Genomic DNA, 25,962 nt, shown 5'->3' on the forward strand with positions numbered 1-25,962 from the left:
TTTGCTTTCTTTATATCAGTAATTGTCTTGTACTGTTCATTGTTGTTTTTTGTATATGTGTATTGTCATTTGTGTGTAAAAAGGAAAATAAATATATTGTTGAAAAAATGAACTCTACTCAATGAACTCTACTCAACTCAACTCTACTCAATGAACTCTACCAGGATCCAGGATCAAGTGACTCAATTCCCGTAAAGGCTCACAAATATTCTAAACCCAACTTTCCAGTTCAAAATATTCAGAATGAAAAAACATTATGTGAAAATAATGAGAATAGAATGATGCCCCTTCACTGAAAATAAATAGATTAAGTGGTTGAGGTTCAAATGCAACTAAGGATAATGGTACAAATATCACTGTTTATTATGAAAACAAATAACAAACAACGTTTGTGTGTGTTTTGAGTATTTCCATATACTTAGTCATTTCCATCTGTTAAGTGGTCAAAAGAATTACTGGGTAAACGATCAACTAACATTTCAGATGCAATTAATTTTTCACACTGAATAATTAATTTGTCATTCGAAAGAAAAATCAGAAGCTAAGAGTTTAATACCCTACATATTATATATATATATTGATAAACAAAATAAATCCTTAGTAAGACAAATTATAATCATATTAAATGCCCCAATTATATCATCATCATAGTATGAAGGCTTTTAACCACAATCAGCAATGATGTCTTCTGTGTTTTTTCTTGTGCTGCCCCTACTGTTGCTTTCCCTTTATAAACAGGTACTCAATCATACTTTAAATGCTAGCATTGTGTAACAATTACAGAATTATCACACATTTTACTTCATCATCTTCATAATCATCATAACAATCCTCACCATCATCATACAATTAAACGTACTATTTACATCATATTAAAACAAAATAAAAAATGCAAGCTCCGACAAGTAATGTTTAAAAATAATGTCTGCCCACTTAGATATCTACTGAATATATTAAGCATATCGTTTGTCATAATCTGTAATCGTGTGTGTGTGTGTGTGTGTGTGTGTGTGTGTGTGTGTGTGTGTGTGTGCGTGTGTGTGTGTGTGTGTGTGCCGTGCGTGGTGCGTGTCGTGCATGGTGCGTGCGTACGTGCGTGGTGCGTGCATGCATGCCTGCGTTGGTGCACTCTTCTTAAGCCAGGGTTGCAACAGTCAGTGAAGTGATTACCAGGATCAGCAGAGATGCAAAGTGACTGGGAGTGCCACTCCTTAACACAGACCTCACCAGCCGTTCACCTGGAAATGGAAAAAAAACAAATACTATTAGCCTAAATCACTACGATAAATAATAGATATGGGATATAAACATTTACGGTCCTGAACATGGTAGGTTCTGGGGTGAATTTACATTGAAAAGTAAAACATTTACTCCAACACTGCTGTATACTGTATGTCATATGAGAACCGTCATGAAGATAAGATAACTGTACCTCCACTCGGCACGTTCCAGGTTAATGGTCCCAGTCCCAGTGAGACACCTGCAGTGTCATAGGACACCTCCCTGCGGTTTCTTATGTGGTAGCCAGGGTAGCAATGCTGCAGGAAAGTAACATTCATATTTGAGACATTTAGCCGAAGCTCAAAGACACTGTAGCCTACTAATTTAACTGTGTCATGCACACGCACACACAAACATGGATACATACAGCAGTGCAGTCCTGCTGGTGTATCAGACACAAGTGGATCTGGCAGTGCAGGTAGATGGTGGAGAAGTTGTTGAAGGTGAACATCCTGAAGGAGAAACGTGCCACGTCGGAGACACCATTCATGTCCAGTTCTACTGTAGTGTCCCTTTCATTAGGACACCTGGACCACAGGGAAGGATGTTGCAATTATTACAAAACAATGTAGCAGCTAGATCAAGGAGTGAAATACTAGTGCGGCTAAAAGAGAGAAGACAAGTGTTTGAGGATGTTTATTGGCTACAAATTGCTGTCTATATTATATTGAAAATATATAATTATTATTTTCAATAATAATGACACAGATTATTTTACTGTGCAGATGCAAGGGCTCCATTACCAGTGTTAATACTCATCACTTAAATCACACAGTAGCTAATCTCTCAAGTACAGATTCCGAGCTATACGCTACCGTATCTGTGGCCTATCGGCAGGGTCATTCAGAACACCTGTATACATTGGGGATTAGTGGAGTGAAAACACAAGTGCCCCACCGGAAGAGGAGGGCTGAGGGTGGACCAACATCCTCACCCTCAACATCCCCTTGCAATACCCTAACGGCCTACCAGTGGTCCCAGTTTCTCCCTTCCACTTTCGCTAAATGCTTGCTCAGCGGGGGAAATGTTGGGCTTCTGCTCTACAATATTATGTAACTACACAACTTGTTTTTTTGGCACCATAGTAAAATTTAACTGAAATTTTGAAATTGCTTACTCTCTAACAAGGAGTTCCCAGTGGACAGGATAATTGGCGTTGTTGACAGGTGTGGCCCAGCAGGAGTCCAGAACAGTGGCGATCTGTTGCCTGTCCACTCCCTCCGATCGCACCTCGATGTACATCCTCTGGTTTATTTCCATTTCCATGTTACTTTCACCCGTGTAGGGGGAATGGTAGCCGGCGTCCAAGAATGGGATCATTCTCATACGATAGCTGCCCATCCCTGATGGAAGTCTCCTGGACACAATGCTACAAAAAAACAACAACTAATGCATTATATATAAGGTCATCAAAGTTATAAGGTAAGACATGTTGAAATAACCAAGTAACTAATTTGATACAACACAACAGTTAAGCACTTATCAGCGCTTGCACAAAAATAAATAAACAGGTAAAATGCATCAGCATCTCAATTCAAGACACAAAAATATCAGGAACTGTCTTGGCTCACACCTCAATGAAGCTGAACCCAACAGTCAGAGATGTTAGCTGACACAATTCATGTATACAGAACTAACTAAAACCATGTTGGCGCCTTCCAATGGGAGGATTTATGGGAAATAAGGGGGTTGTGGTGAAATGGGTTCTGGGTAATGGCCTGGGATGATTGATTGATTCAAATTTGTATTAACAGTTTGTAGAATTGATGCAGACTCAGAGGCTCTCACCTCTCGATGGGGTTAATGCCAACAGCCATAGACAGAGACTGGCTCAGAGGGTACTCGCAGCTGAAAGTCAGGTGAATGCTCTTCTCACGACTGATGATCCTGTCATGGGGGTCCACATCACCCGAGATGACGTTCTTGTACATGAAGTAGGACCCATTGCTCTATCAAAAGGGTCATGTGAGGAAGCATAAATTAGCATTAATATTAAAAGTACAAGTTTTTATTTTTAGGTTAATTGAATGTGTTCATCACTCAGATGCTGAATACATTTGAATTCCCTTAAAGCTTCAAAATCGAGCCAATGCGCCAAGTATAAACAATATGTATTTTAGGGTTAAATACATCAGCATTAATCCTATCCTGGTTCCTAACTTCCTGTACAGGTATCTAGTTCGCTGATAAGTGAGTACGAGCCAGTACTGTAACTACAATATTCTAGACTTTGGACGTATTTACCGAGAGAACTGTCCCACACTGCTCTGCATTGTTATCGAAGTGGAACACCAGCCTTCCATCCTGGAGAGTCCCTTTGCAGGATGAGTCCTTGAGATGGAGGACCTCAGGATGGAAGCCAGCTTCAAACACCTGGCATCGGGACAAGGACATGTTGGCTGCACTACTGGTACAGGAGACAACTGAATCTATGTACGGGAGAGAGATCAGGCACAGGAGACAAATTAATATACATACGGGAGAGAGATCAAAATATGTTATATTTTATAATGTAATACACCAAAAACAATAACTACAACTATAGAAATGTGTATAGAGTGCAAATATGTGCCAGAAGGCATATTATGCTCTTAATAATAATAGCAACATTGTATGCAGTGACATGTATTGCTATGAAAGTGTGGCATAATATGATTACTTATCTCTCATACACATTCATTGTCTACCTTCCTCCATCTTTCAAAACACGCACGCGCACACACGCACGCACGCACACATGCACGCACGCACACACGCACGCACGCACGCACGCACGCACGCACGCACGCATGCACACATGCACACACACTGTGAGTACTTTGGTACTTCTTCATGCCAATACGTTTGTACGTTTACTCAAGTAAAGTTTTGAATAAAGGACTCTTCCTGCGAGTCATGTATTCTATCGTTCAAATGCAAGAATCTCCTGTTGGAGATGAATAAGGAATGCAGACCCCTATCATGTCATTAATAAAACATCATACTTTAGTGTTTCAGACTCCTGAACCTCTACACCCCATGTAGATTGTTCCCGAGTCACAGGGCCCTGATGGGCTGACTTAGTTGGCATACATGTAAATAACAGACAATCCATAGCACTGTTAACCTATCAACACACCTATGAAAGACGTTTTCATCATACATACAGTAGTCGTGTGACCTGTACTGTACCATAGCTCTCGTTGTTGCGGCGATGGTGGTTCTCATCACAGAAGCAGCCGTGGACACCACGCTCCTCCCCACACCACTCATGCTCGACACAGTCCAGCTCCTCACAGGGGTCTGTCTCCGCTGGAGAAAAATAAACAAAACAGGGTAAGAAAAAGTGTAAAATACCTTTAATCCCATTATTCTATTTTATTTTATTTGAAGTATACAAATAAACACAGACAAACAGCAGCTACAAAACACCAAACACCCCACACACACACACACACACACACACACACACACACACACACACACACACACACACACACACACACACACACACACACACACACACACACACACACACACACACAAATTAAATTAAATGTCAAAAACTAAATACTGTAGAATAGATGGAAATCAACTGGGAGAAAATGGGAAAAAGAGGGGAAACCATTCATCTTTCTTTGTGTTATCTTGACAATTTGTCAAAGCCGTTGTCTGTCTACATACCACACTGCAAATCAGAACGCCACTGGGGGATTTCCAGCCCAAAGACAGCACAGCTTCTCTCATAGGACGAGATAGCAGAACACAGCATGCCATTGGCCGGCGAGTAGAGGCAGAGGTCATAGACACAGGAAGTGAAGAATGGTTGAGGGTCAGAGTGCAGGTGGCAGGTGCTGAACGGCCCAGTAGTGTTGGTGATGATGCTACACAGCTGTGAGTACTCCTCTCTGAAGCGACAGTTCTCTACGCCGCCACCGCTACGGGCATCTGTGGCCCCACATCTAGTAAGGATATGGAGAGGCTCAGATTACGCCTAATTATATTTCACCGTGTCGTGTCGCTTGTTTAAAAGTAATGCGAGTTGCGTTTTAATTGGAAGATACCGTACACTTTTGTTTTCTTTCTTGTCAATGTGTTGACAGAAAATGTATAAGAATAGCTACCTAGCTTATAACCATTTGGCTCCAAAAAACTAAATGTAGTGTAAGTGGTCCAGACGCATGCCACATATAGGCTTTGGCCTGACAGCGTGTCGCATGTTCGAGTCCCATTCATGACAACCTTTGCTGCATGTCTCTCCCCCTCTTTCCTGTCAGTCTTCACTTGATACTATCAATAAGGGCAGAAAAGCCAAAAACAAATCTAAAAAAACAACAAACAAACAAACAAAAGTATTGTCTATCTATGATATTAACACAGTCCTACCTTTAAGCTTACTACACCTTTCAAACCAACTCGCAAGTTCATATTAGACAATCCAATTGTACATCCTCGCTTCAGCCGTAGGCCTACCACTCATAGCCAGCTCTATATTCTTTACTCTGGAATATACCCACGTCCCACATACTTATTATCACTCAGTAACTTTGAACATACAATAGACTGAGGGACAGCCTTATGAATCAAGACTCTCCACTGGCTTCTACCATATAGCTTCTACCATATAATGTACTAAATGTAGCCCTACTTCTGCATACACATACGCAGACACGCGCATTTGGTAGTTGTCGTTTGTCGTGTTTTATGTTAGATTACTATGTTAAGTATGTTTAAGTTTAACTTACTACTTTTGTTTATTATTTTAGGTGAGAACCTTATATACGGTAAGCCCTATATTGTATGGGTTTCCTTTCTCATCTGCACTTATTTCTGTGTCTTTTAATAATTGTTACCTTTTGTACTGTTTTTATTGTGCGGGAAAAAAAGGGGATAAAAAGACCGAAAATATCAGTCAATACATTGACTGATACATTGGCTCACCCAGTACGGCTAAAATCCCCAAAATCGTTGTCATTCTGTGCCACTGTGCCGTCGGGCATGGCTTTGTCATCCTCAGGGTCACCGTTGAAGTTACCACACATGCCAACAACTCTGTTGCGATGGTTCTGACCCACTATGACCAACAGAGTGCTCCGGCCATCAAACTGGACAATCACATGGCGGGCGTTGACCACTACATAAGATCCATCACCTTCCACCCGAGCTAGACTGCCCACAGTGGCAGGGAGAGACACATCACTGTTGTTAACCTAGAATATAAGAGAGAGAAACATTGATAATGAATATTCAGCCAATAATGCTTATACTGACATAAGCGTTCACAAACACCCTAGAGCAGGGATAGATACCCTAATAATGCTCTTTAAATTTGAAGCTACAATCCTGTTATTTATGAATTAGTCATCTGAATGAATTAAACATTATTTTAACCAATCTGGTAGAGTGTGTTAATAGAATAACTAGCAGCTGTGTTACTGTGTCCCAAGCTCAGTGGCATAGGGTTGCGTTTTCCTCTAACAATGAATTTACCTTCACTCTCCTGTTGGCTCCAATCCTGACATGGGCTGTCTCTTGTTGATTCGACAGGTATATGTCCACTGCTGACACAAATGATACATGATTGCTGCCACGGTGATTGTTAGTCGCGACCACTCTGAACCCAGTTTCAGTGGCAGTGCTATTCACACTCTGTGATGACGTAAGAGCATGTGCCCTGGAAATGAGCCAGTGCACCATCAAAGGTGATATAGTGGGGGTCCCCCCACATAGTGCAGGTGGTGAATGCATCAAAGCAGCCTAGTTGGCCGTTTTCGATCGTGCACTGTTGCATGGGGGGACAGGATACAGAAGAGCAACGCAGATCATTCGGGGCAAAACATTCACATCGCTGGGAGCAACCGGGGGCCCGATTAAGCAAGTGGAAAAACCCATGCGGTAATACAGATTTGGGCCTCGCTCTGCGCCTTTTCGTATTATGGAAGCCGTGGTGAGCGCTCACTCATATGGAATACCACGTTCCTGCATAATTTAGCATTGGGGGAGTGTCCATATGTTAATTATTTTCGCTTTGCGCTATTTGCTATTAAGCCCCTTGACCTAAAAACACTCAGCGCATATACCGATTCGACCTGGGTCTGACCACGTCTTAAAAGCAAAAAGCACTGTTTGATTTTACACTTGAGCGGCTCTGGAGTGTTGCCATGTCTGTTTGCTGTTTATTATAAGCGGCTTCTTTTTCTGTAAAGTTGCTTGTAAATATTGGTAGTTGTGGTTGCTTTTCTTGTTTCTAAAGTGCTTATTTGGGCTTTTCTCCTAATGTTGTTTAAACCAGTGATCCTCACACAGCGACATTCCCATGTCAAGGACCCCCAGATGAATGCATTTGCCCAACTAAGCCAGTGACCCCCATGACAGATTTGTGTTTTTAAATGTTTCAATAACATTTTTCAAAAATATTCCACAATTGTCACTTTTTTCAAAGATTACTTTTGAAAATAGCAGATCTACCAGCTCACAATGCATCACATTCATTAATTAAAACTATGAACTCTGACTGCAGGGGGATATATATTTATAATGATCATTATAACAATGTGCAAGAAAATATGTAAAAAGAAGGAAGATTTTTATATTTGTGGACAATCAAAATATGCTGGAAATTTTAATGTGGTGTCATTAAAATAAAAAATAAAAACATGGCACTTCATTTAAAATAGGTTGCAGACCCCTGTTATATGCGATTCTTTAGGGAGTATGTTTATAGACCTATTTACTTGTTTCTATGAGACATGGCAACAGCAGGAGACGAGCTTTCTGGCTCAAACGTTCAAACGTTGAGATTGTAAAGGGTCATATATCGCTCATTTCTCAACCTTTAAAAAAAATTAAAACATCTCCATAATCACTGGGAAGTTAGCTTTCATATGCTGTACCACACCCGACTCAATTCTTCTTCAATAAAATGCTACGAGCGAAGACCATAACATTGGGGCCGCAGCAATACGCATGGCGCACGTATGGCATTTCAACTCATTCCTTCGTCGTGACTCGAATGAAATAAAATAAAATAAACGTTATTTTACTGGTGTTTTTCAATAGAAACAAATAAAGAGCGTGTGTGCAACAGTCAGTGCATATACGTGCATGCACTATAGGCTATATTTCCTCCTTGTCGGGATGGTGAGCTGAGCTCTTCACAGCCCGTTTGTCTTTCATATTATTCTTATAATATTTGATATTATAAACACTCATGGTTCTCTCATTTCTCAACCGTTTTTTAAAATGTAAAAATCCCCATATTCCTTAGGAATCTTGCTTTCATTCGCTGTATGGTACATGGTTCTATTTTTATCGAATTAAACAATATCAAACAAACTTGTATGTTCGGGGGTTAGACGATTCTGGGAACATTACGCATGGATTGCCAATTTGCCAGCCAATGCTGCGTATCTACTCGCAGTTCCATTCCGATCTGAAAGGTATAGGTAGGTGCCATTTCAAAGTCTTAGTTATTCATTTATGAATCAAATCAACTAGAATAAAGAATTTTACAGCTGTTTTTCATGCTTAGAACAGAAACAAATTAAGTGATGATGTGCGTATATCTCCCTCCCTTAGCATATGGCTGCGCCGCTGTAATGACTTTCCAATGAAAACTGCAAGTTACTTAACAAAATAGAGACATAGGCCTACAAGCTATGCACATCATGGCTGTGACAGCTTGTGGATCTGTTCTTTTGAGGCATAAAGGTGACATAAAGGTATAAAGCCTTTATACCTTTATAAAGGTATAAAGGTGACATGAATAATTAACCCAAATGTGACAAAGTCATGTCATGTCTATGGTGCCAGTCTGCAGAAATGTAATACCACTTGCCGAAAAGGGCGCATTCCATGAGGACATCAGCTGGTGTCGTAAAGAGAATAGTACGGACATGTTCATTGGGTAAGCCTCAAAACTCCCTGAAACACTCCCATGACTAATTCAAGGCCGTTTTGCTCACACCACGGGGTGTCGAAAGCGCTTCTTACCTGGCCCATAATTGTAATATGACATTGCACACGCCCCACACGTCTTAAAAACTGTAAAATTATATGTAATTAGATTCCACTTGCTTAATAGGGCCCCCGGTGTCCAAAAAGTCTCCCCAGTCTGTAAGGTGTAAGGGAAAGAGAGAAGCACACTGCACTCAGAAATCATGTTACACACTACCTGAGTTTGCTTTAGTTCGGTTTCATAATCATTGTTTTCTTGTCAGTGGCTCTTATGTTGCCATGTCATGTTAATGTTTTTCCTCTCTGCACCTGTACTGTAAGCTACAGTACATCCTTTTTCTGCACTAGTTATGTGATCATTATACTACATTACATTACATTACATTACATTACAGTCATTTAGCAGACGCTTTTATCCAAAGCGACTTACAATAAGTGTATTCAACATAGGTAGGGAACAAAAACTACTAATCACCAGAAGTTTTTAGTGCATTTTCTGCAAAAACAAGCAACCAAGAGTATACCTAGCGCTAAGGTAAAAGTGCAATATATCAGCTACCTATTTCCTTAACCAGATGAGACAAAATAGCTAAATCAAATGAGCATGAGCTAAAACAATTAAGTGTATCGACTAAACAAGATCCAATAAACAATACAACAATAGAAAACAAGCGTTCGTACAACTAGTTAACAACAAGTAGGTCAGGCAGAGAGGAAGGGTAGTGTTTCCTGAAGAGGTGGGTTTTCAACCTGCGGCGAAATATGGGCAGTGACTCTGCTGTCCTAACATCAGTGGGGAGTTCATTCCACCACTGTGGGGCCAGAACAGAAAAGAGTCGTGACCGTGTGGATCGGCCAGAAGGACCCTTGAGTGACGAGGCAATCAGTCGCCCCGAGGTGGCAGACCGAAGTGGTCGGGCAGGGGTGTAGGCGTCGACCATAGCCCGGAGATAGGAAGGAGCTGTTCCTTTCACTGCCCTATAGGCTAACACCAGGGTTTTGAACTGGATGCGGGCCGCTACGGGGAGCCAGTGTAGAGAACGGAGAAGGATGGTTGTGTGGGAGAACTTGGGGCGGTTGAACACCAGACGAGCCGCAGCTTTCTGAACAAGCTCCAGAGGTCTGATGGCAGATGCCGGAGCACCAGCAAGGAGGGAGTTGCAGTAGTCCAGGCGGGAGATGACGAGAGACAGACAACAGACAACCTATAGACAATCTATAATTATTCGTAACATAGACAAGACAACCTATAGACAATCTATATTTCAACGTATTTTTAGTATTTAAGACTGGTGGAATAAATTTGGAATAATATGCTCACATTTCATAGGGGGCAAAATCGGCATATTATTTTAAAAATATTCCTAAAAAAGGAAATGGAGTTGGGAACTTCTCCTTTGGTCCACCCATTCCTGGGAGATGGTGAAAAAAAACAAACAAGTCCATTGTGGGGGTATGGGATTTTTATCTATCACACTAACACTAAAATTCACCGAACATCTGCCTGTAAAAAATAACATTGATGTGGGCAGGGAAACAAATCTACCTTCTATGATGTCACTGAGCATCATGAAGGTACTGAAAGACCCACCCACCTCAGACATCAGCAGCATTATGAAAATTACAAAAATATAATTGTCCGGGTGAAAATCACGGTGTTTAGTGTTCTAGGGTTAAAAATGCAACTTAGGGGTTCAAAGTCTTGCTCAAGGACACTTCGACACTAAGGTCACATTCCCACCTAATACTTCGGTAGACTCGATGCGAAATTGCGAATGGGAGGAGAATTGGGACTTCTTGCATATTTAATTTGCTGCGGTTTGCCTTCACACTGTCATCCGCAGCTATTGGAAACGCAGCAGGGGGACCTTTATCAATGTGTTCCATTCATAAACTATAGCCTACACAGTGAAATCTATGGTGATCAAAATTTCAAATTATACTCATAACGTGAATGTGTCGTGCCGTCTGGGACTGGACCCACCCCTCTCTCTCCCTCCCTCCCCCCCCCCTCTCTCTCTCTCTCTCTCTACCCACGCACTGTTCTTTTGGGCATGTAAGGAACAGCGCTGAGCGCACTGATATAACAGACAGCAGCGCAAAATGTTTACAAGTTTATCGAGATGAAAGTCCCTACTCCCCAGTCCCCACACAGTGACAGCACTCCATGTTTACGGCACGCACAGACAGACAGACAGAATATTCTGTAGTGTAGGCTATAATACACTGCAGTGTTTTTATGTGTTTCCTTAAAGGGGAAAACCACCCATTTTCAACATTTTACTATGTCATTAATATACCTTAGAGCTGTTGTGTGGAAATAATAAAAAAAAGTCCCCCCATTCTGTGTTTCCTAGAACTGTAATTATGAAAAAATCATTAACATGGTGAAACACATCTTGATGATGTCATCAAGATGTGTTTCACCATGTTAATGATTTTTTTCAGACCTCTAGTTCTAGGAAACACAGAATGGGGGAACCTTTTTATTATTTCCACACAACAGCTCTAAGGTACATTAATGACATAGTAAAATGTTGAAAATGAGTGGAATGCCCCTTTAAGCAATTGATTAATGTACTCGTCCTAATTTCGATCAGGGCTTCAGTCTCGTCATTCGACCACGTCTATCCACGGTAACGGGACATCTTTGCGCTGTGTAAAATATGCCTTCTCCGTCTCCAACTGTGTTCAGCTCCTCACCCGCCACATTGTTTGCTTAATTTCCTTTATTTACTGCGGATTGCATTCACACCTGCACCGAATCGTAATCAAGTGCGATTGGAAGCGAAGCGAAACCCCCGTTTTTGCTCGGAGTAGAATGCGGTTCTTTGATACGCATTAGGATTCAAATGAGCCTTCACACCTGCCAAACGAAGTGCACTTTCTGACAATGCGCAGCAGGATTCGTTTTAATCGCAGCAAAGCTTTCTGGTGTGAATGTCACCTAACTCTGGGGGAGCCCGGGTTTGAACTGGGAACCTTGCGGTTCGCTAGTTTTTTATTCCTAGGATAGCTCAGGTTTAGGAGCGCTCGTTTTACCACTCTTTTACTACCGCGGATTTTTTAATAGTTTTTGGATTAAGGTTGGTGAGGGGTACGTTATTAGTTTTTGGATTAAGGTTGGTGAGGGGTGCGTTGCTCCCCTGCTTGCGGTTATGTTTAGGTTAGAGTTAGAGATAGGGTTAGTACTAGTCATAGAGTACTAGTAGGCATAAACACTTGTGTGCGGTCCAAAACACAGCCCAGCGCTTCCTACTCCACTGACAACCAATCACAGCGCTCCAAATTCCCTCCCATCATAGGAATAAAAAACTCGCTTGCGGTTCCTATCCGGTCACTCGATCTACCCCTGAGCCGCTGCTGCCCCGTTATCAAAAGGTTATGAAGTGGAGCTTTAAGTGGACATACTAGTGAAAAGAACTGACTGACTGACTGGAATGCTTACCCCAAAGTAGAATCCATCGTACTGGCAGCCACATCGTTCCACAGGGAAACACTGACCTCCACTCCTGAGATAACCCTCATCACAGAAACAGCCCTCAGAGCACACTTGCTCGCAGCTAGCATCGATGCTGCTGGCACATGTGTGCCCGCAGTCTGTGCCACAAAGCTCATAATGGCTGTTTTCTGGACAATCAAGCCCTGCAAGCAAGAAAGCAAGGAAGGTTTAGTTTATACAGTAGGCAATACAGTAGGGCAGTCCACACTCTAGATATATTATAACTATATGGTCTGATGGCATCTTAAAACAGATTCACTTCCCCAGGGTTGGCAGCTCCTTCGTGCCAGTTGCTTTGAGGATTCACAACGAGACACACAATGGTTGCTCTCCCAGGTCTACCGTAATAAGTTAGAGTATCAAGGTGTTTAAAGACATTCTTAGGGTATGTACTCCCATTGAGAACACTGTCACTTTCTTTCGCATTGCACTGATTGAAATGGATACTTTTAGAAGATCTCATATCACTCCAGTGCTTGCCGCCTTACATTGGCTAAAGTTAATGTGAGAACACTTACTGTAGGTCCTCAGGCAAAGACCTTCTCATTGTTCCTAAAACAAAATTAAGAACAAAAGGTGATAAGAGCGTTTGCGTTCGTAGCCCCTTCCTTATGGAACGAACTACCACTACAATTACAATTTACAATTTAGGCATTTAGCAGACGCTCTTAATCCAGAGCGACTTACATTAAGCAAGAACAAAAAGCATGGGAATACATCACATATGTAAAATGCATTTATCGCGAAACATGCGTAAGCTAAGAACGTAACTAGAACATATCTATATAATGACACTATACATATAAACTATAACTAGAACATATCTATATAATGACACTATACATATAAACTATACATATATGCTATACTATGCTGTACATATATACTATGAAGTGCTATGACTACATACAATGCACTTATTGTGCTGTCTACATGACATGCTATAAGTCTGTTTCAAATGCTATATAAGTCTAAGAAGTGCTGTCTAAGGGGGTAGGGTAAGTGCTATGGGCCATGATGGAGTCAAAACAAATGTTACAAGGTGCTGTACAATAACATGAAATAAAACACTCTCCCTAAGAAGGGCAGAGTCTGTCGATGCCTTTAAAACCCACTTGTTTTGTAAGCATTTTGGTTCGTAATATTGTCTACATTGGTACTGTGTATTCATAGGTATTTTATTCACTGCTCTACTCTAATGCATTTTACTATTGTTTTGTGTCATTTTATTGTTGATCTATGATGTGATGCTCTTGTTTTATTTCATGTTATTGTACAGCACCTTGTAACATTTGTTTTGAAAGGCACTTTCTAAATAAATTGACCTTACCTTACCTTTTAGGCATTGTACTGACTGTAATGTGAGACACTGTAATCTTGTGTTTGCCGGCATCTTAATAATCCTTGCCTGACTTCATTCTTTTACTGATATACTGATACTGTATGTAACATGAGCCATACTGTAGATACAATCTATAGAATGCTCCAGTCCTACAAACATCTTGCTAAACCAGTCAAAAATAATTAATTCATCATCATGATCGGAAACCAAAAGCTCATATTCAATTCCCGTAAAGGCTTAAAAAAAATCCAGTTCAAAATATTCAAAATTATCACTCACTGACTCATCCCAGGGTCCTAGGGGTCTCTTCATATAATTCCAAATCAAACTGATTGTGTCCATAATATGGACTCCATATACATCATGCAAATCAAACTGATTGTGTCCATATACATGCAAATCGGTACACAGTAGCTATAGTCATGTGATCAAGACGGATATTTCCAATTTTTCATATTCCATCCTGAATGTGTTTTGAGTTTTTCCATATACTAATTTCCATCTGTTACCGTAAGTGATCAACAAATTACTGGGTAAATGATGAACTATCATTTAAGATGCAATTTATTTATATATAAATAAGAGTTTAATACCCTACATATTTTATAGATATATTGATAAACATTTAAAAAAAAATCCTTTAAGACAAATTATAATCATATTTAATTGCCCCGAGGATGTCATAATCATAGTATGAAGACTTAACCACAATGAGCAACTATGTCTTCTGGTTTTTCTTGTGCTGCCTACTGTTGCTTTCCCTTCATAAACGGGTACTCATACTATAACTGCTATAACTTAGATTGTGCAAGATTGTGTGTGTGTGTGTGTGCGTGCGTGTGTGCGTGCGTGCGTGCGTGCGTGCGCTTTTCTTAAGCCAGTTATTGCAACACTCAATGAAGTGACTACCAGGATCAGCAGATCAGAGATGCAAAGTGACTCAATTCCCGCAAAGGCTCACAAATATTCTAAACCCAACTTTCCAGTTCAAAATATTCAGAATGAAAAAACATTATGTGAAAATAATGAGAATAGAATGATGCCCCTTCACTGAAAATAAATAGATTAAGTGGTTGAGGTTCAAATGCAACTAAGGATAATGGTACAAATATCACTGTTTATTATGAAAACAAATAACAAACAACGTTTGTGTGTGTTTTGAGTATTTCCATATACTTAGTCATTTCCATCTGTTAAGTGGTCAAAATAATTACTGGGTAAACGATCAACTAACATTTCAGATGCAATTAATTTTTCACACTGAATAATTAATTTGTCATTCGAAAGAAAAATCAGAAGCTAAGAGTTTAATACCCTACATATTATATATATATATTGATAAACAAAATAAATCCTTAGTAAGACAAATTATAATCATATTAAATGCCCCAATTATATCATCATCATAGTATGAAGGCTTAACCACAATCAGCAATGATGTCTTCTGTGTTTTTTCTTGTGCTGCCCCTACTGTTGCTTTCCCTTTATAAACAGGTACTCAATAATACTTTAACTGCTAGCATTGTGTAACAATTACAGAATTATCACACATTTTACTTCATCATCTTCATAATCATCATAACAATCCTCACCATCATCATACAATTAAACGTACTATTTACATCATATTAAAACAAAATAAAAAATGCAAGCTCCGACAAGTAATGTTTAAAAATAATGTCTGCCCACTTAGATATCTACTGAATATATTAAGCATATCGTTTGTCATAATCTGTAATCGTGTGTGTGTGTGTGTGTGTGTGTGTGTGTGTGTGTGTGTGTGTGTGTGTGCGTGTGTGTGTGTGTGTGTGTGTGTGTGTGTGCCGTGCGTGGTGCGTGTCGTGCATGGTGCGTGCGTACGTGCGTGGTGCGTGCATGCATGTCTGCGTTGGTGCACTCTTCTTAAGCCAGGGTTGCAACAGTCAGTGAAGTGATTACCAGGATCAGCAGAGATGCAAAGTGACTGGGAGTGCCACTCCTTAACACAGACCTCACCAGCCGTTCACCTGGAAATGGAAAAAAAACAAATACTATTAGCCTAAATCACTACGATAAATAATAGATATGGGATATAAACATTTACGGTCCTCATTTACTCCAACACTGCTGTATACTGTATGTCATATGAGAACCGTCATGAAGATAAGATAACTGTACCTCCACTCGGCACGTTCCAGGTTAATGGTCCCAGTCCCAGTGAGACACCTGCAGTGTCATAGGACACCTCCCTGCGGTTTCTTATGTGGTAGCCAGGGTAGCAATGCTGCAGGAAAGTAACATTCATATTTGAGACATTTAGCCGAAGCTCAAAGACACTGTAGCCTACTAATTTAACTGTGTCATGCACACGCACACACAAACATGGATACATACAGCAGTGCAGTCCTGCTGGTGTATCAGACACAAGTGGATCTGGCAGTGCAGGTAGATGGTGGAGAAGTTGTGGAAGGTGAACATCCTGAAGGAGAAACGTGCCACGTCGGAGACACCATTCATGTCCAGTTCTACTGTAGTGTCCCTTTCATTAGGACACCTGGACAACAGGGAAGGATGTTGCAATTATTACAAAACAATGTAGCAGCTAGATCAAGGAGTGAAATACTAGTGCGGCTAAAAGAGAGAAGACAAGTGTTTGAGGATGTTTATTGGCTACAAATTGCTGTCTATATTATATTGAAAATATATAATTATTATTTTCAATAATAATGACACAGATTATTTTACTGTGCAGATGCAAGGGCTCCATTACCAGTGTTAATACTCATCACTTAAATCACACAGTAGCTAATCTCTCAAGTACAGATTCCGAGCTATACGCTACCGTATCTGTGGCCTATCGGCAGGGTCATTCAGAACACCTGTATACATTGGGGATTAGTGGAGTGAAAACACAAGTGCCCCACCGGAAGAGGAGGGCTGAGGGTGGACCAACATCCTCACCCTCAACATCCCCTTGCAATACCCTAACGGCCTACCAGTGGTCCCAGTTTCTCCCTTCCACTTTCGCTAAATGCTTGCTCAGCGGGGGAAATGTTGGGCTTCTGCTCTACAATATTATGTAACTACACAACTTGTTTTTTTGGCACCATAGTAAAATTTAACTGAAATTTTGAAATTGCTTACTCTCTAACAAGGAGATCCCAGTGGACAGGATAATTGGCGTTGTTGACAGGTGTGGCCCAGCAGGAGTCCAGAACAGTGGCGATCTGTTGCCTGTCCACTCCCTCCGATCGCACCTCGATGTACATCCTCTGGTTTATTTCCATTTCCATGTTACTTTCACCCGTGTAGGGGGAATGGTAGCCGGCGTCCAAGAATGGGATCATTCTCATACGATAGCTGCCCATCCCTGATGGAAGTCTCCTGGACACAATGCTACAAAAAAACAACAACTAATGCATTATATATAAGGTCATCAAAGTTATAAGGTAAGACATGTTGAAATAACCAAGTAACTAATTTGATACAACACAACAGTTAAGCACTTATCAGCGCTTGCACAAAAATAAATAAACAGGTAAAATGCATCAGCATCTCAATTCAAGACACAAAAATATCAGGAACTGTCTTGGCTCACACCTCAATGTAATCACTAGACTTCAGGCGAAGAAACAAACTTGCCTGATGATCACGGACGCAAGGACAACAAAGGAGACGGTCGCGGCCACACAGCCAACTCAAGATACGGGCACGGAGCCGCCTTGGGGATCCATCGCAAGGACAACGCATGAAACGGTCACGGCCACACATCCAACTCAAGATACGGGCACGGAGCCGCCTTGGGGATCCATCGCAAGGACAACGCATGAGACGGTCACGGCCACACAGCCAACTCAAGGTACGGGCACGGAGCCGTCTTGGGGACCCAACGCAGATCTTACATCGGCGGCAGTCGAGGCAAAAGACACGGACAACACCACCATCTACAGGCGTGAAGAGTCTCCACATCCAACCAAGGGGGACAACGAGGCTGGAGACGGACACCGTGATACTTTACCTGCTATTTCTGCTGTTTCTCCGGTCGACACCATGGCTCAATCGCCCCCACCAACAAACCTGGACGAGGGACCCCATCCCCCACTCCCGCCACCCCACGACGACCCCCACGCACCCCCCACCCTCCCCCCACGGCAACCCGCGGCTTCTACAGACATCAACAATGGCCCTCCGCCCCCCTACTTCGCAATGGAGGAGATAAGCACCATAGTCAGAGCCAACGGACTTCATATCTTTCACCTGAATGTCAACAGCCTTGGACCCAAAATGGCTGAAATCAGGCATATGTTTCAATGCGGTAAGGCGAACATCATTAGCTTCTCTGAAACCAAACTTGATGAGTCAACCAAAGACCCAGAAGTTGAAATAGAGAACTATTCTTTGATCAGAAACGACAGAAACAGGCATGGTGGTGGCGTGTGTATGTATATTCACAAAGACACTGAATATGTTACTCGTACTGACTTACAGCATGATGAAATTGAAACTGTGTGGGTTGAATTAATTTTCAAAAAAGCTAAATCAGTATTAGTGGGCACCGTCTACAGACCGCCTGACCAACATGGGTTCTATGATATACTTGAGGGGTGCTTAGCTGAGGAGGAATGTGTAGAGAAAATCCTGATTGGCGACTACAATACAGACATGCAACGAAAGGAAGCACCTGTGTTTAAGTCATTCAGTAAGTTCTGTGATCTACATAGTGTCAGTCAGCTAATTACCCAACCCACTAGAGTGTGTGATTCTACTCAAACTGTCATTGATCTCATTCTGTCCTCGGACAAATCCAGAATCTCCAAGAAAGGGGTTATTGTATGTGGGCTTAGTGATCATTTTATGATATTCTGTACCCGCAAAATACAAAAACTTAAGACCGGCTGCCACAAAACAGTCATATCAAGGGACCTCAAAACCTACTCTAGTGAGGTCTTTAACCAAGTATTGGAGAGTCTGGATTGGTCCGATGAGCTTAAAAGCACACATGTCGAAGAAGCTTGGCTTGGCTTCAAAACCAAATTTACATCAGTACTGAACAACATGGCTCCTTTGAGAACCACCAGGGGCAAAACCCGCTCGGAACCATGGATGAATTCGGACATACTGGCTGCAATGAAAGCCAGAGACAAAAAATGCTCTGAAGTTCTAAAATGCAAGTCAAAGCTAGCCAAGCGCTTCGACAGTGTTCGCCAAGCTCGTTTGAACAACCTAAATACACAACGAATCAAACTACGAAACAGTGTAACTGCCATGACCAAATCAGCTAAAAGTAACTTCATTAATGATAAAGCTCAGGAAAACAAAAACAATCCTCATGAGCTCTGGAAGCTACTAAACAATCAACTAAGCTATGGTCAGAAACTAAAAACCAGATTTTCGAACATAAACATCAAATCTGACAACACTCTCATCACTGACAACCTTGATGTGGCCAACTACTTGAATATCTTCTTTACAAACATATCAACAACTCTGGTTAACAAACTGCCCTCCCACTCTGGGCTCTTTGGTGTAGAGCACATTACAACCTTCTACAAAAACCTAGGTGTTTGTAAAGACGATTTTAAACTAGTTATGGTAACAACTGATGAGGTAATTAAGAAACTGAGTGCCCTCCAACCCCACAAGGCCACAGGCCATGACAACATTCCCTCCAAATTTCTCAGAGACTCAGCCATCTCTATAGCTCCAATCATCACCCACATAGTAAACCTCTCCATCAAACAGGGACAGGTCCCCCAAGATTTCAAACTGGCCAAAGTAACCCCCTTGCACAAGAAAGGGAGTAAATTAGACCCCGGCAACTACCGCCCTATTTCTATTCTTAGTTCCATCTCGAAAGTGATGGAAAAAATAGTCTATGAACAGGTTGAAAAGTATCTTGCCACTAATAAATTATTGTACGAGTTCCAATCTGGCTTCAGAACATCCCACTCCACTGACACATGCCTCCTCTATTTGAGCGACCACATCAAACAAGAGGTGGACGCTGGCAAATACTGCGGCATGGTCATGCTGGACCTCCAAAAGGCTTTTGACACCGTGAACCACTCCATACTGGTTAACAAGCTAAAAGCAATTGGTTTCGATAGCACATCAGTGAGCTGGATGCAATCCTACCTGGAGGGGAGAGAACAGATGGTGGAAGTGAACGGAACACTGTCCCCCCCCCTCCCAGTGAGCTGTGGCGTTCCACAAGGAAGCATACTAGGGCCTCTACTGTTCCTAATATATGTAAACGACATGACTTCAGCCTGTGACTGCAACTTGTTCCTGTTCGCAGATGACTCAGCACTGCTGGTCTCGGACAGGGACAAACTGCAGGTTGAAAATGCCCTCAGCTCTGAACTCGGTAGAATCTGCACCTGGCTCGCTGATAACAAACTATCTTTACACCTGGGAAAAACTGAATCCATTCTCTTTGGCTCTATTAGTAATCTCAGCAAGGCAAATGGCTTCTTGGTTAGAGTGGGTGACAATGTTATCACACGTAAAGATGAAATTACCTACCTAGGTTCCATCCTGGAGGCTAATCTTTCCGGTGATAAAATGGCCACCAACGTAATCAAAAAAGTCAACCATAGAACAAGATTCCTCTACAGGATCTCCTCACTGGTCAACAAAAACACCTTGAAGACCTTAACAGGAGCCCTTGTACAGGGTTTCTTTGACTATGCATGCACCTCCTGGTACCACAGCACCTCAAAGGCCCTTAAAACCAGGCTCCAGACTTCCCAAAACAAACTGGTCAGGCTCCTACTTGATCTAGCCCCCCGAACCCACCTCACCCCTGCCCACTTCGACAGGCTGGAATGGCTTAGGGTCGACGACAGAGTACAGCATCTTGCAATGGGTCTGGTCCACAAGATTCGATACACCACCAAGATACCCATGTACCTGTCTAGATACTTCCTTAATGTTAACGAAGTCCACACCCACAACACCAGAGGGAGTGCAACGAACCATGTACAACCCAGATTCGGCACAAACAAGGGACTAAATTCTTTTCGCTCCTATGCCACCAAAATGTGGAACGCCCTACCAACTGTCATTAAGACATGCGAATCCCTTGACTCCTTCAAAACCGCTCTCAAAGGGCACCTACGGATGGCTGCAATTCGAAACTGGCCCCCGTAAAATCTGAATCCCCCCCCCCCCGCCCCCCCCTTTTTTCCCCTCACTGTATATATTTCTTTTCCCTTTTTACCTCCTTTTTGATGAATTCTTTTTTGATGAATTCCTGTTCTGTCTATAGAAGTGTCTATTTGTACGTCTCTAAATGTTTTGATGATTTGAACATGGTGGACCCTGTTGGAAACAAGTGTAATGCTTAATTGGGTCGTCCACTCACAGTTAACAGCCTTTGTATTGAGTTTGTGCTTGAAATGTACTGTAATTCTGCAAACTGTTAATAAATTCTTCAATCAATCAATCAAAAAAATGAAGCTGAACCCAACAGTCAGAGATGTTAGCTGACACAATTCATGTATACAGAACTAACTAAAACCATGTTGGCGCCTTCCAATGGGAGGATTTATGGGAAATAAGGGGGTTGTGGTGAAATGGGTTCTGGGTAATGGCCTGGGATGATTGATTGATTTAAAAGTTCATTAACAGTTTGTAGAATTGATGCAGACTCAGAGGCTCTCACCTCTCGATGGGGTTAATGCCAACAGCCATAGACAGAGACTGGCTCAGAGGGTACTCGCAGCTGAAAGTCAGGTGAATGCTCTTCTCACGACTGATGATCCTGTCATGGGGGTCCACATCACCCGAGATGACGTTCTTGTACATGAAGTAGGACCCATTGCTCTATCAAAAGGGTCATGTGAGGAAGCATAAATTAGCATTAATATTAAAAGTACAAGTTTTTATTTTTAGGTTAATTGAATGTGTTCATCACTCAGATGCTGAATACATTTGAATTCCCTTAAAGCTTCAAAATCGAGCCAATGCGCCAAGTATAAACAATATGTATTTTAGGGTTAAATACATCAGCATTAATCCTATCCTGGTTCCTAACTTCCTGTACAGGTATCTAGTTCGCTGATAAGTGAGTACGAGCCAGTACTGTAACTACAATATTCTAGACTTTGGACGTATTTACCGAGAGAACTGTCCCACACTGCTCTGCATTGTTATCGAAGTGGAACACCAGCCTTCCATCCTGGAGAGTCCCTTTGCAGGATGAGTCCTTGAGATGGAGGACCTCAGGATGGAAGCCAGCTTCAAACACCTGGCAGCGGGACAAGGACATGTTGGCTGCACTACTGGTACAGGAGACAAATGAATCTATGTACGGGAGAGAGATCAGGCACAGGAGACAAATTAATATACAGAGAGAGAGATCAGGCACAGGAGACAAATTAATATACAGAGAGAGAGAGATCAAAATATGTTATATTTTATAATGTAATACACCAAAAACAATAACTACAACTATAGAAATGTGTATAGAGTGCAAATCTGTGCCAGAAGGCATATTATGCTCTTAATAATAATAGCAACATTGTATGCAGTGACATCTCTATGTATTGCTATGAAAGTGTGGCATAATATGATTACTTATCTCTCATACACATTCATTGTCTACCTTCCTCCATCTTTCAAAACACGCACGCGCACACATGCACGCACGCACACACGCACGCATGCACACACACTGATTACTTTGGTACTTCTTCATACCAATACGTTTGTACGTTTACTCAAGTAAAGTTTTGAATAAAGGACTCTTCCTGCGAGTCATGTATTCTATCGTTCAAATGCAAGAATCTCCTGTTGGAGATTAATAAGGAATGCAGACCCCTATCATGTCATTAATAAATCATACTTTAGTGTTTCAGACTCCTGAACCTCTACACCCCATGTAGATTGTTCCCGAGTCACAGGGCCCTGATGGGCTGACTTAGTTGGCATACATGTAAATAACAGACAATCCATAGCACTGTTAACCTATCAACACACCTATGACGAGACTGCAGAACACAGCATGCCATTGGCCGGCGAGTAGAGGCAGAGGTCATAGACACAGGAAGTGAAGAATGGCTGAGGGTCAGAGTGCAGGTGGCAGGTACTGAACGGGCCAGTAGTGTTGGTGATGATGCTACACAGCTGTGAGTACTCCTCTCTGAAGCGACAGTTCTCTACGCCGCCACCGCTACGGTCATCTGTGGCCCCACATCTAGTAAGGATATGGAGAGGCTCAGATTAAGCCTAATTATATTTCACCGTGCCGTGTCGCTTGTTTAAAAGTAATGCGATGTGTTGCGTTTTAATTGGAAGATACCGTACACTTTTGTTTTCTTTCTTGTCAATGTGTTGACAGAAAATTTATAATATTAGCTACCTAGCTTCTATAACCATTTGGCTCCAAAAAACTAAATGTAGTGTAAGTGGTCCAGACGCATGCCACATATAGGCTTTGGCCTGACAGCGTGTCGCATGTTCATGACGACCTTTGCTGCATGTCTCTCCCCTTCTCTCTCTCCCTCTTTCCTGTCAGTCTTCACTTGATACTATCAATAAGGGCAGAAAAGCCAAAAACAAATCTAAAAAAACAACAAACAAACAAAAGTATTGTCTATCTATGACATTAACACAGTCCTGTTCATTCATCTAAAATGCACGTAGCCTACCTTTAAGCTTACTACACCTTTCAAACCAACTCGCAAGTTCATATTAGACAATCCAATTGTACATCCTCGCTTCAGCCGTAGGCCTACCACTCATAGCCAGCTCTATATTCTTTACTCTGGAATATACCCACGTCCCACATACTTATTATCACTAAGTAACTTTGAACATACAATAGACTGAGGGACAGCCTTATGAATCAAGCCTCTCCACTGGCTTCTACCATATAATGTACTAAATGTAGCCCTATAGTTCTGCATACACATACGCAGATACGCGCATTTGGTAGTTGTTGTTTGTCGTGTTTTATGTTAGATTACTATGTTAAGTATGTTTAACTTACCACTTTTTTGTTTATTATTTTAGGTGAGAACCTCACCTAACGGCCATCAAACTGGACAATCACATGGCGGGCGTTGACCACTACATAAGATCCATCACCTTCCACCCGAGCTAGACTGCCCACAGTGGCAGGGAGAGACACATCACTGTTGTTAACCTAGAATATAAGAGAGAGAAACATTGATAATGAATATTCAGCCAATAATGCTTATACTGACATAAGCGTTCACAGACACCCTAGAGCAGGGATAGATACCCTAATAATGCTCTTTAAATTTGAAGCTACAATCCTGTTATTTATGAATTAGTCATCTGAATGAATTAAACATTATTTTAACCAATCTGGTAGAGTATGTTAATAGAATAACTAGCAGCTGTGTTACTGTGTCCCAAGCTCAGTGGCATAGGGTTGCGTTTTCCTCTAACAATGAATTTACCTTCACTCTCCTGTTGGCTCCAATCCTGACATGGGCTGTCTCTTGTTGATTCGACAGGTATATGTCCACTGCTGACACAAATGATACATGATTGCTGCCACGGTGATTGTTAGTCGCGACCACTCTGAACCCAGTTTCAGTGGCAGTGCTATTCACACTCTCTGTGATGACGTAAGAGCATGTGCCCTGGAAATGAGCCAGTGCACCATCAAAGGTGACATAGTGGGGGTCCCCCCACACAGTGCAGGTGGTGAATGCGTCAAAGCAGCCTAGTTGGCCGTTTTCGATCGTGCACTGTTGCATGGGGGGACAGGATACAGAAGAGCAACGCAGATCATTCGGGGCAAAGCATTCACATTGCTGGGAGCAACCGGGTGTCCAAAAAGTCTCCCCAGTCTGTAAGGTGTAAGGGAAAGAGAGAAGCACACTGCACTCAGAAATCATGTTACACACTACCTGAGTTTGCTATAGTTCGGTTTCATAATCATTGTTTTCTTGTCAGTGGCTCTTATGTTGCCATGTCATGTTAATGTTTTTCCTCTCTGCAGTCTGCACCTGTACTGTAAACTACAGTACATCCTTTTTCTGCACTAGTTATGTGATCATTATACTACAGACAACCTATAGACAATCTATAATTATTCGTAACATAGACAAGACAACCTATAGACAATCTATATTTCAACGTATTTTTAGTATTTAAGACTGGTGGAATAAATTTGGAATAATATGCTCACATTTCATAGGGGGCAAAATCGGCATATTATTTTAAAAATATTCCTAAAAAAGGAAATGGAGTTGGGAACTTCTCCTTTGGTCCACCCATTCCTGGGAGATGGTGAAAAAATAAAAAAACAAGTCCATTGTGGGGGTATGGGATTTTTATCTATCACACTATCACTAAAATTCACCGAACATCTGCCTGTACAAAATAACATTGATGTGGGCAGGGAAACAAATCTACCTTCTATGATGTCACTGAGCATCATGAAGGTACTGAAAGACCCACTCACCTCAGACATCAGCAGCATTATGAAAATTACAAAAATATAATTGTCCGGGTGAAAATCACGGTGTTTAGTGTTCTAGGGTTAAAAATGCAACTTAGGGGTTCAATGTCTTGCTCAAGGACACTTCGACACCAACTCTGGGGGAGCCCGGGTTTGAACTGGGAACCTTGCGGTTGCTATCCGGTCACTCGATCTACCCCTGAGCCGCTGCTGCCCCGTTATCAAAAGGTTATGAAGTGGAGCTTTAAGTGGACATACTAGTGAAAAGAACTGACTGACTGGAATGCTTACCCCAAAGTAGAATCCATCGTACTGGCAGCCACATCGTTCCACAGGGACACACTGACCTCCACTCCTGAGATAACCCTCATCACAGAAACAGCCCTCAGAGCACACTTGCTCGCAGCTAGCATCGATGCTGCTGGCACATGTGTGCCCGCAGTCTGTGCCACAAAGCTCATAATGGCTGTTTTCTGGACAATC

At 41.8% G+C, this 25,962-nt stretch overlaps 1 protein-coding gene and 1 pseudogene across 2 annotated transcripts; both read right to left on the minus strand.

The window, feature by feature from the left end:
* Window positions 1–1,082: 1,082 nt before the first annotated feature.
* On the minus strand, window positions 1,083–25,804 carry LOC306915069 (alpha-tectorin-like; annotated as a pseudogene). Its single transcript has 17 exons — window positions 25,793–25,804; window positions 24,470–24,763; window positions 24,075–24,189; window positions 23,042–23,224; window positions 22,162–22,346; window positions 21,794–21,866; window positions 12,665–12,861; window positions 6,751–7,042; window positions 6,202–6,470; window positions 4,945–5,222; window positions 4,453–4,572; window positions 3,526–3,710; window positions 3,070–3,230; window positions 2,399–2,650; window positions 1,649–1,808; window positions 1,433–1,538; window positions 1,083–1,238 (listed from the first exon to the last, which is right to left on the minus strand). The product of its transcript is annotated as an alpha-tectorin-like (transcript).
* On the minus strand, window positions 15,950–17,413 carry LOC306915355 (pancreatic secretory granule membrane major glycoprotein GP2-like). The gene is made up of 4 exons (XM_079492671.1): window positions 17,184–17,413; window positions 16,434–16,593; window positions 16,218–16,323; window positions 15,950–16,066 (listed from the first exon to the last, which is right to left on the minus strand). The coding sequence occupies exons 1-4, from the start codon at window positions 17,405–17,407 to the stop codon at window positions 15,963–15,965; spliced, it is 594 nt and encodes a 197-aa protein (XP_079348797.1). The 5' UTR covers window positions 17,408–17,413; the 3' UTR covers window positions 15,950–15,962.
* Window positions 25,805–25,962: the final 158 nt, after the last annotated feature.

Source organism: Electrona antarctica (genome assembly GCF_951216825.1).
Source record: "Electrona antarctica genome assembly, chromosome: 22".
NCBI lineage: Eukaryota > Metazoa > Chordata > Actinopteri > Myctophiformes > Myctophidae > Electrona > Electrona antarctica.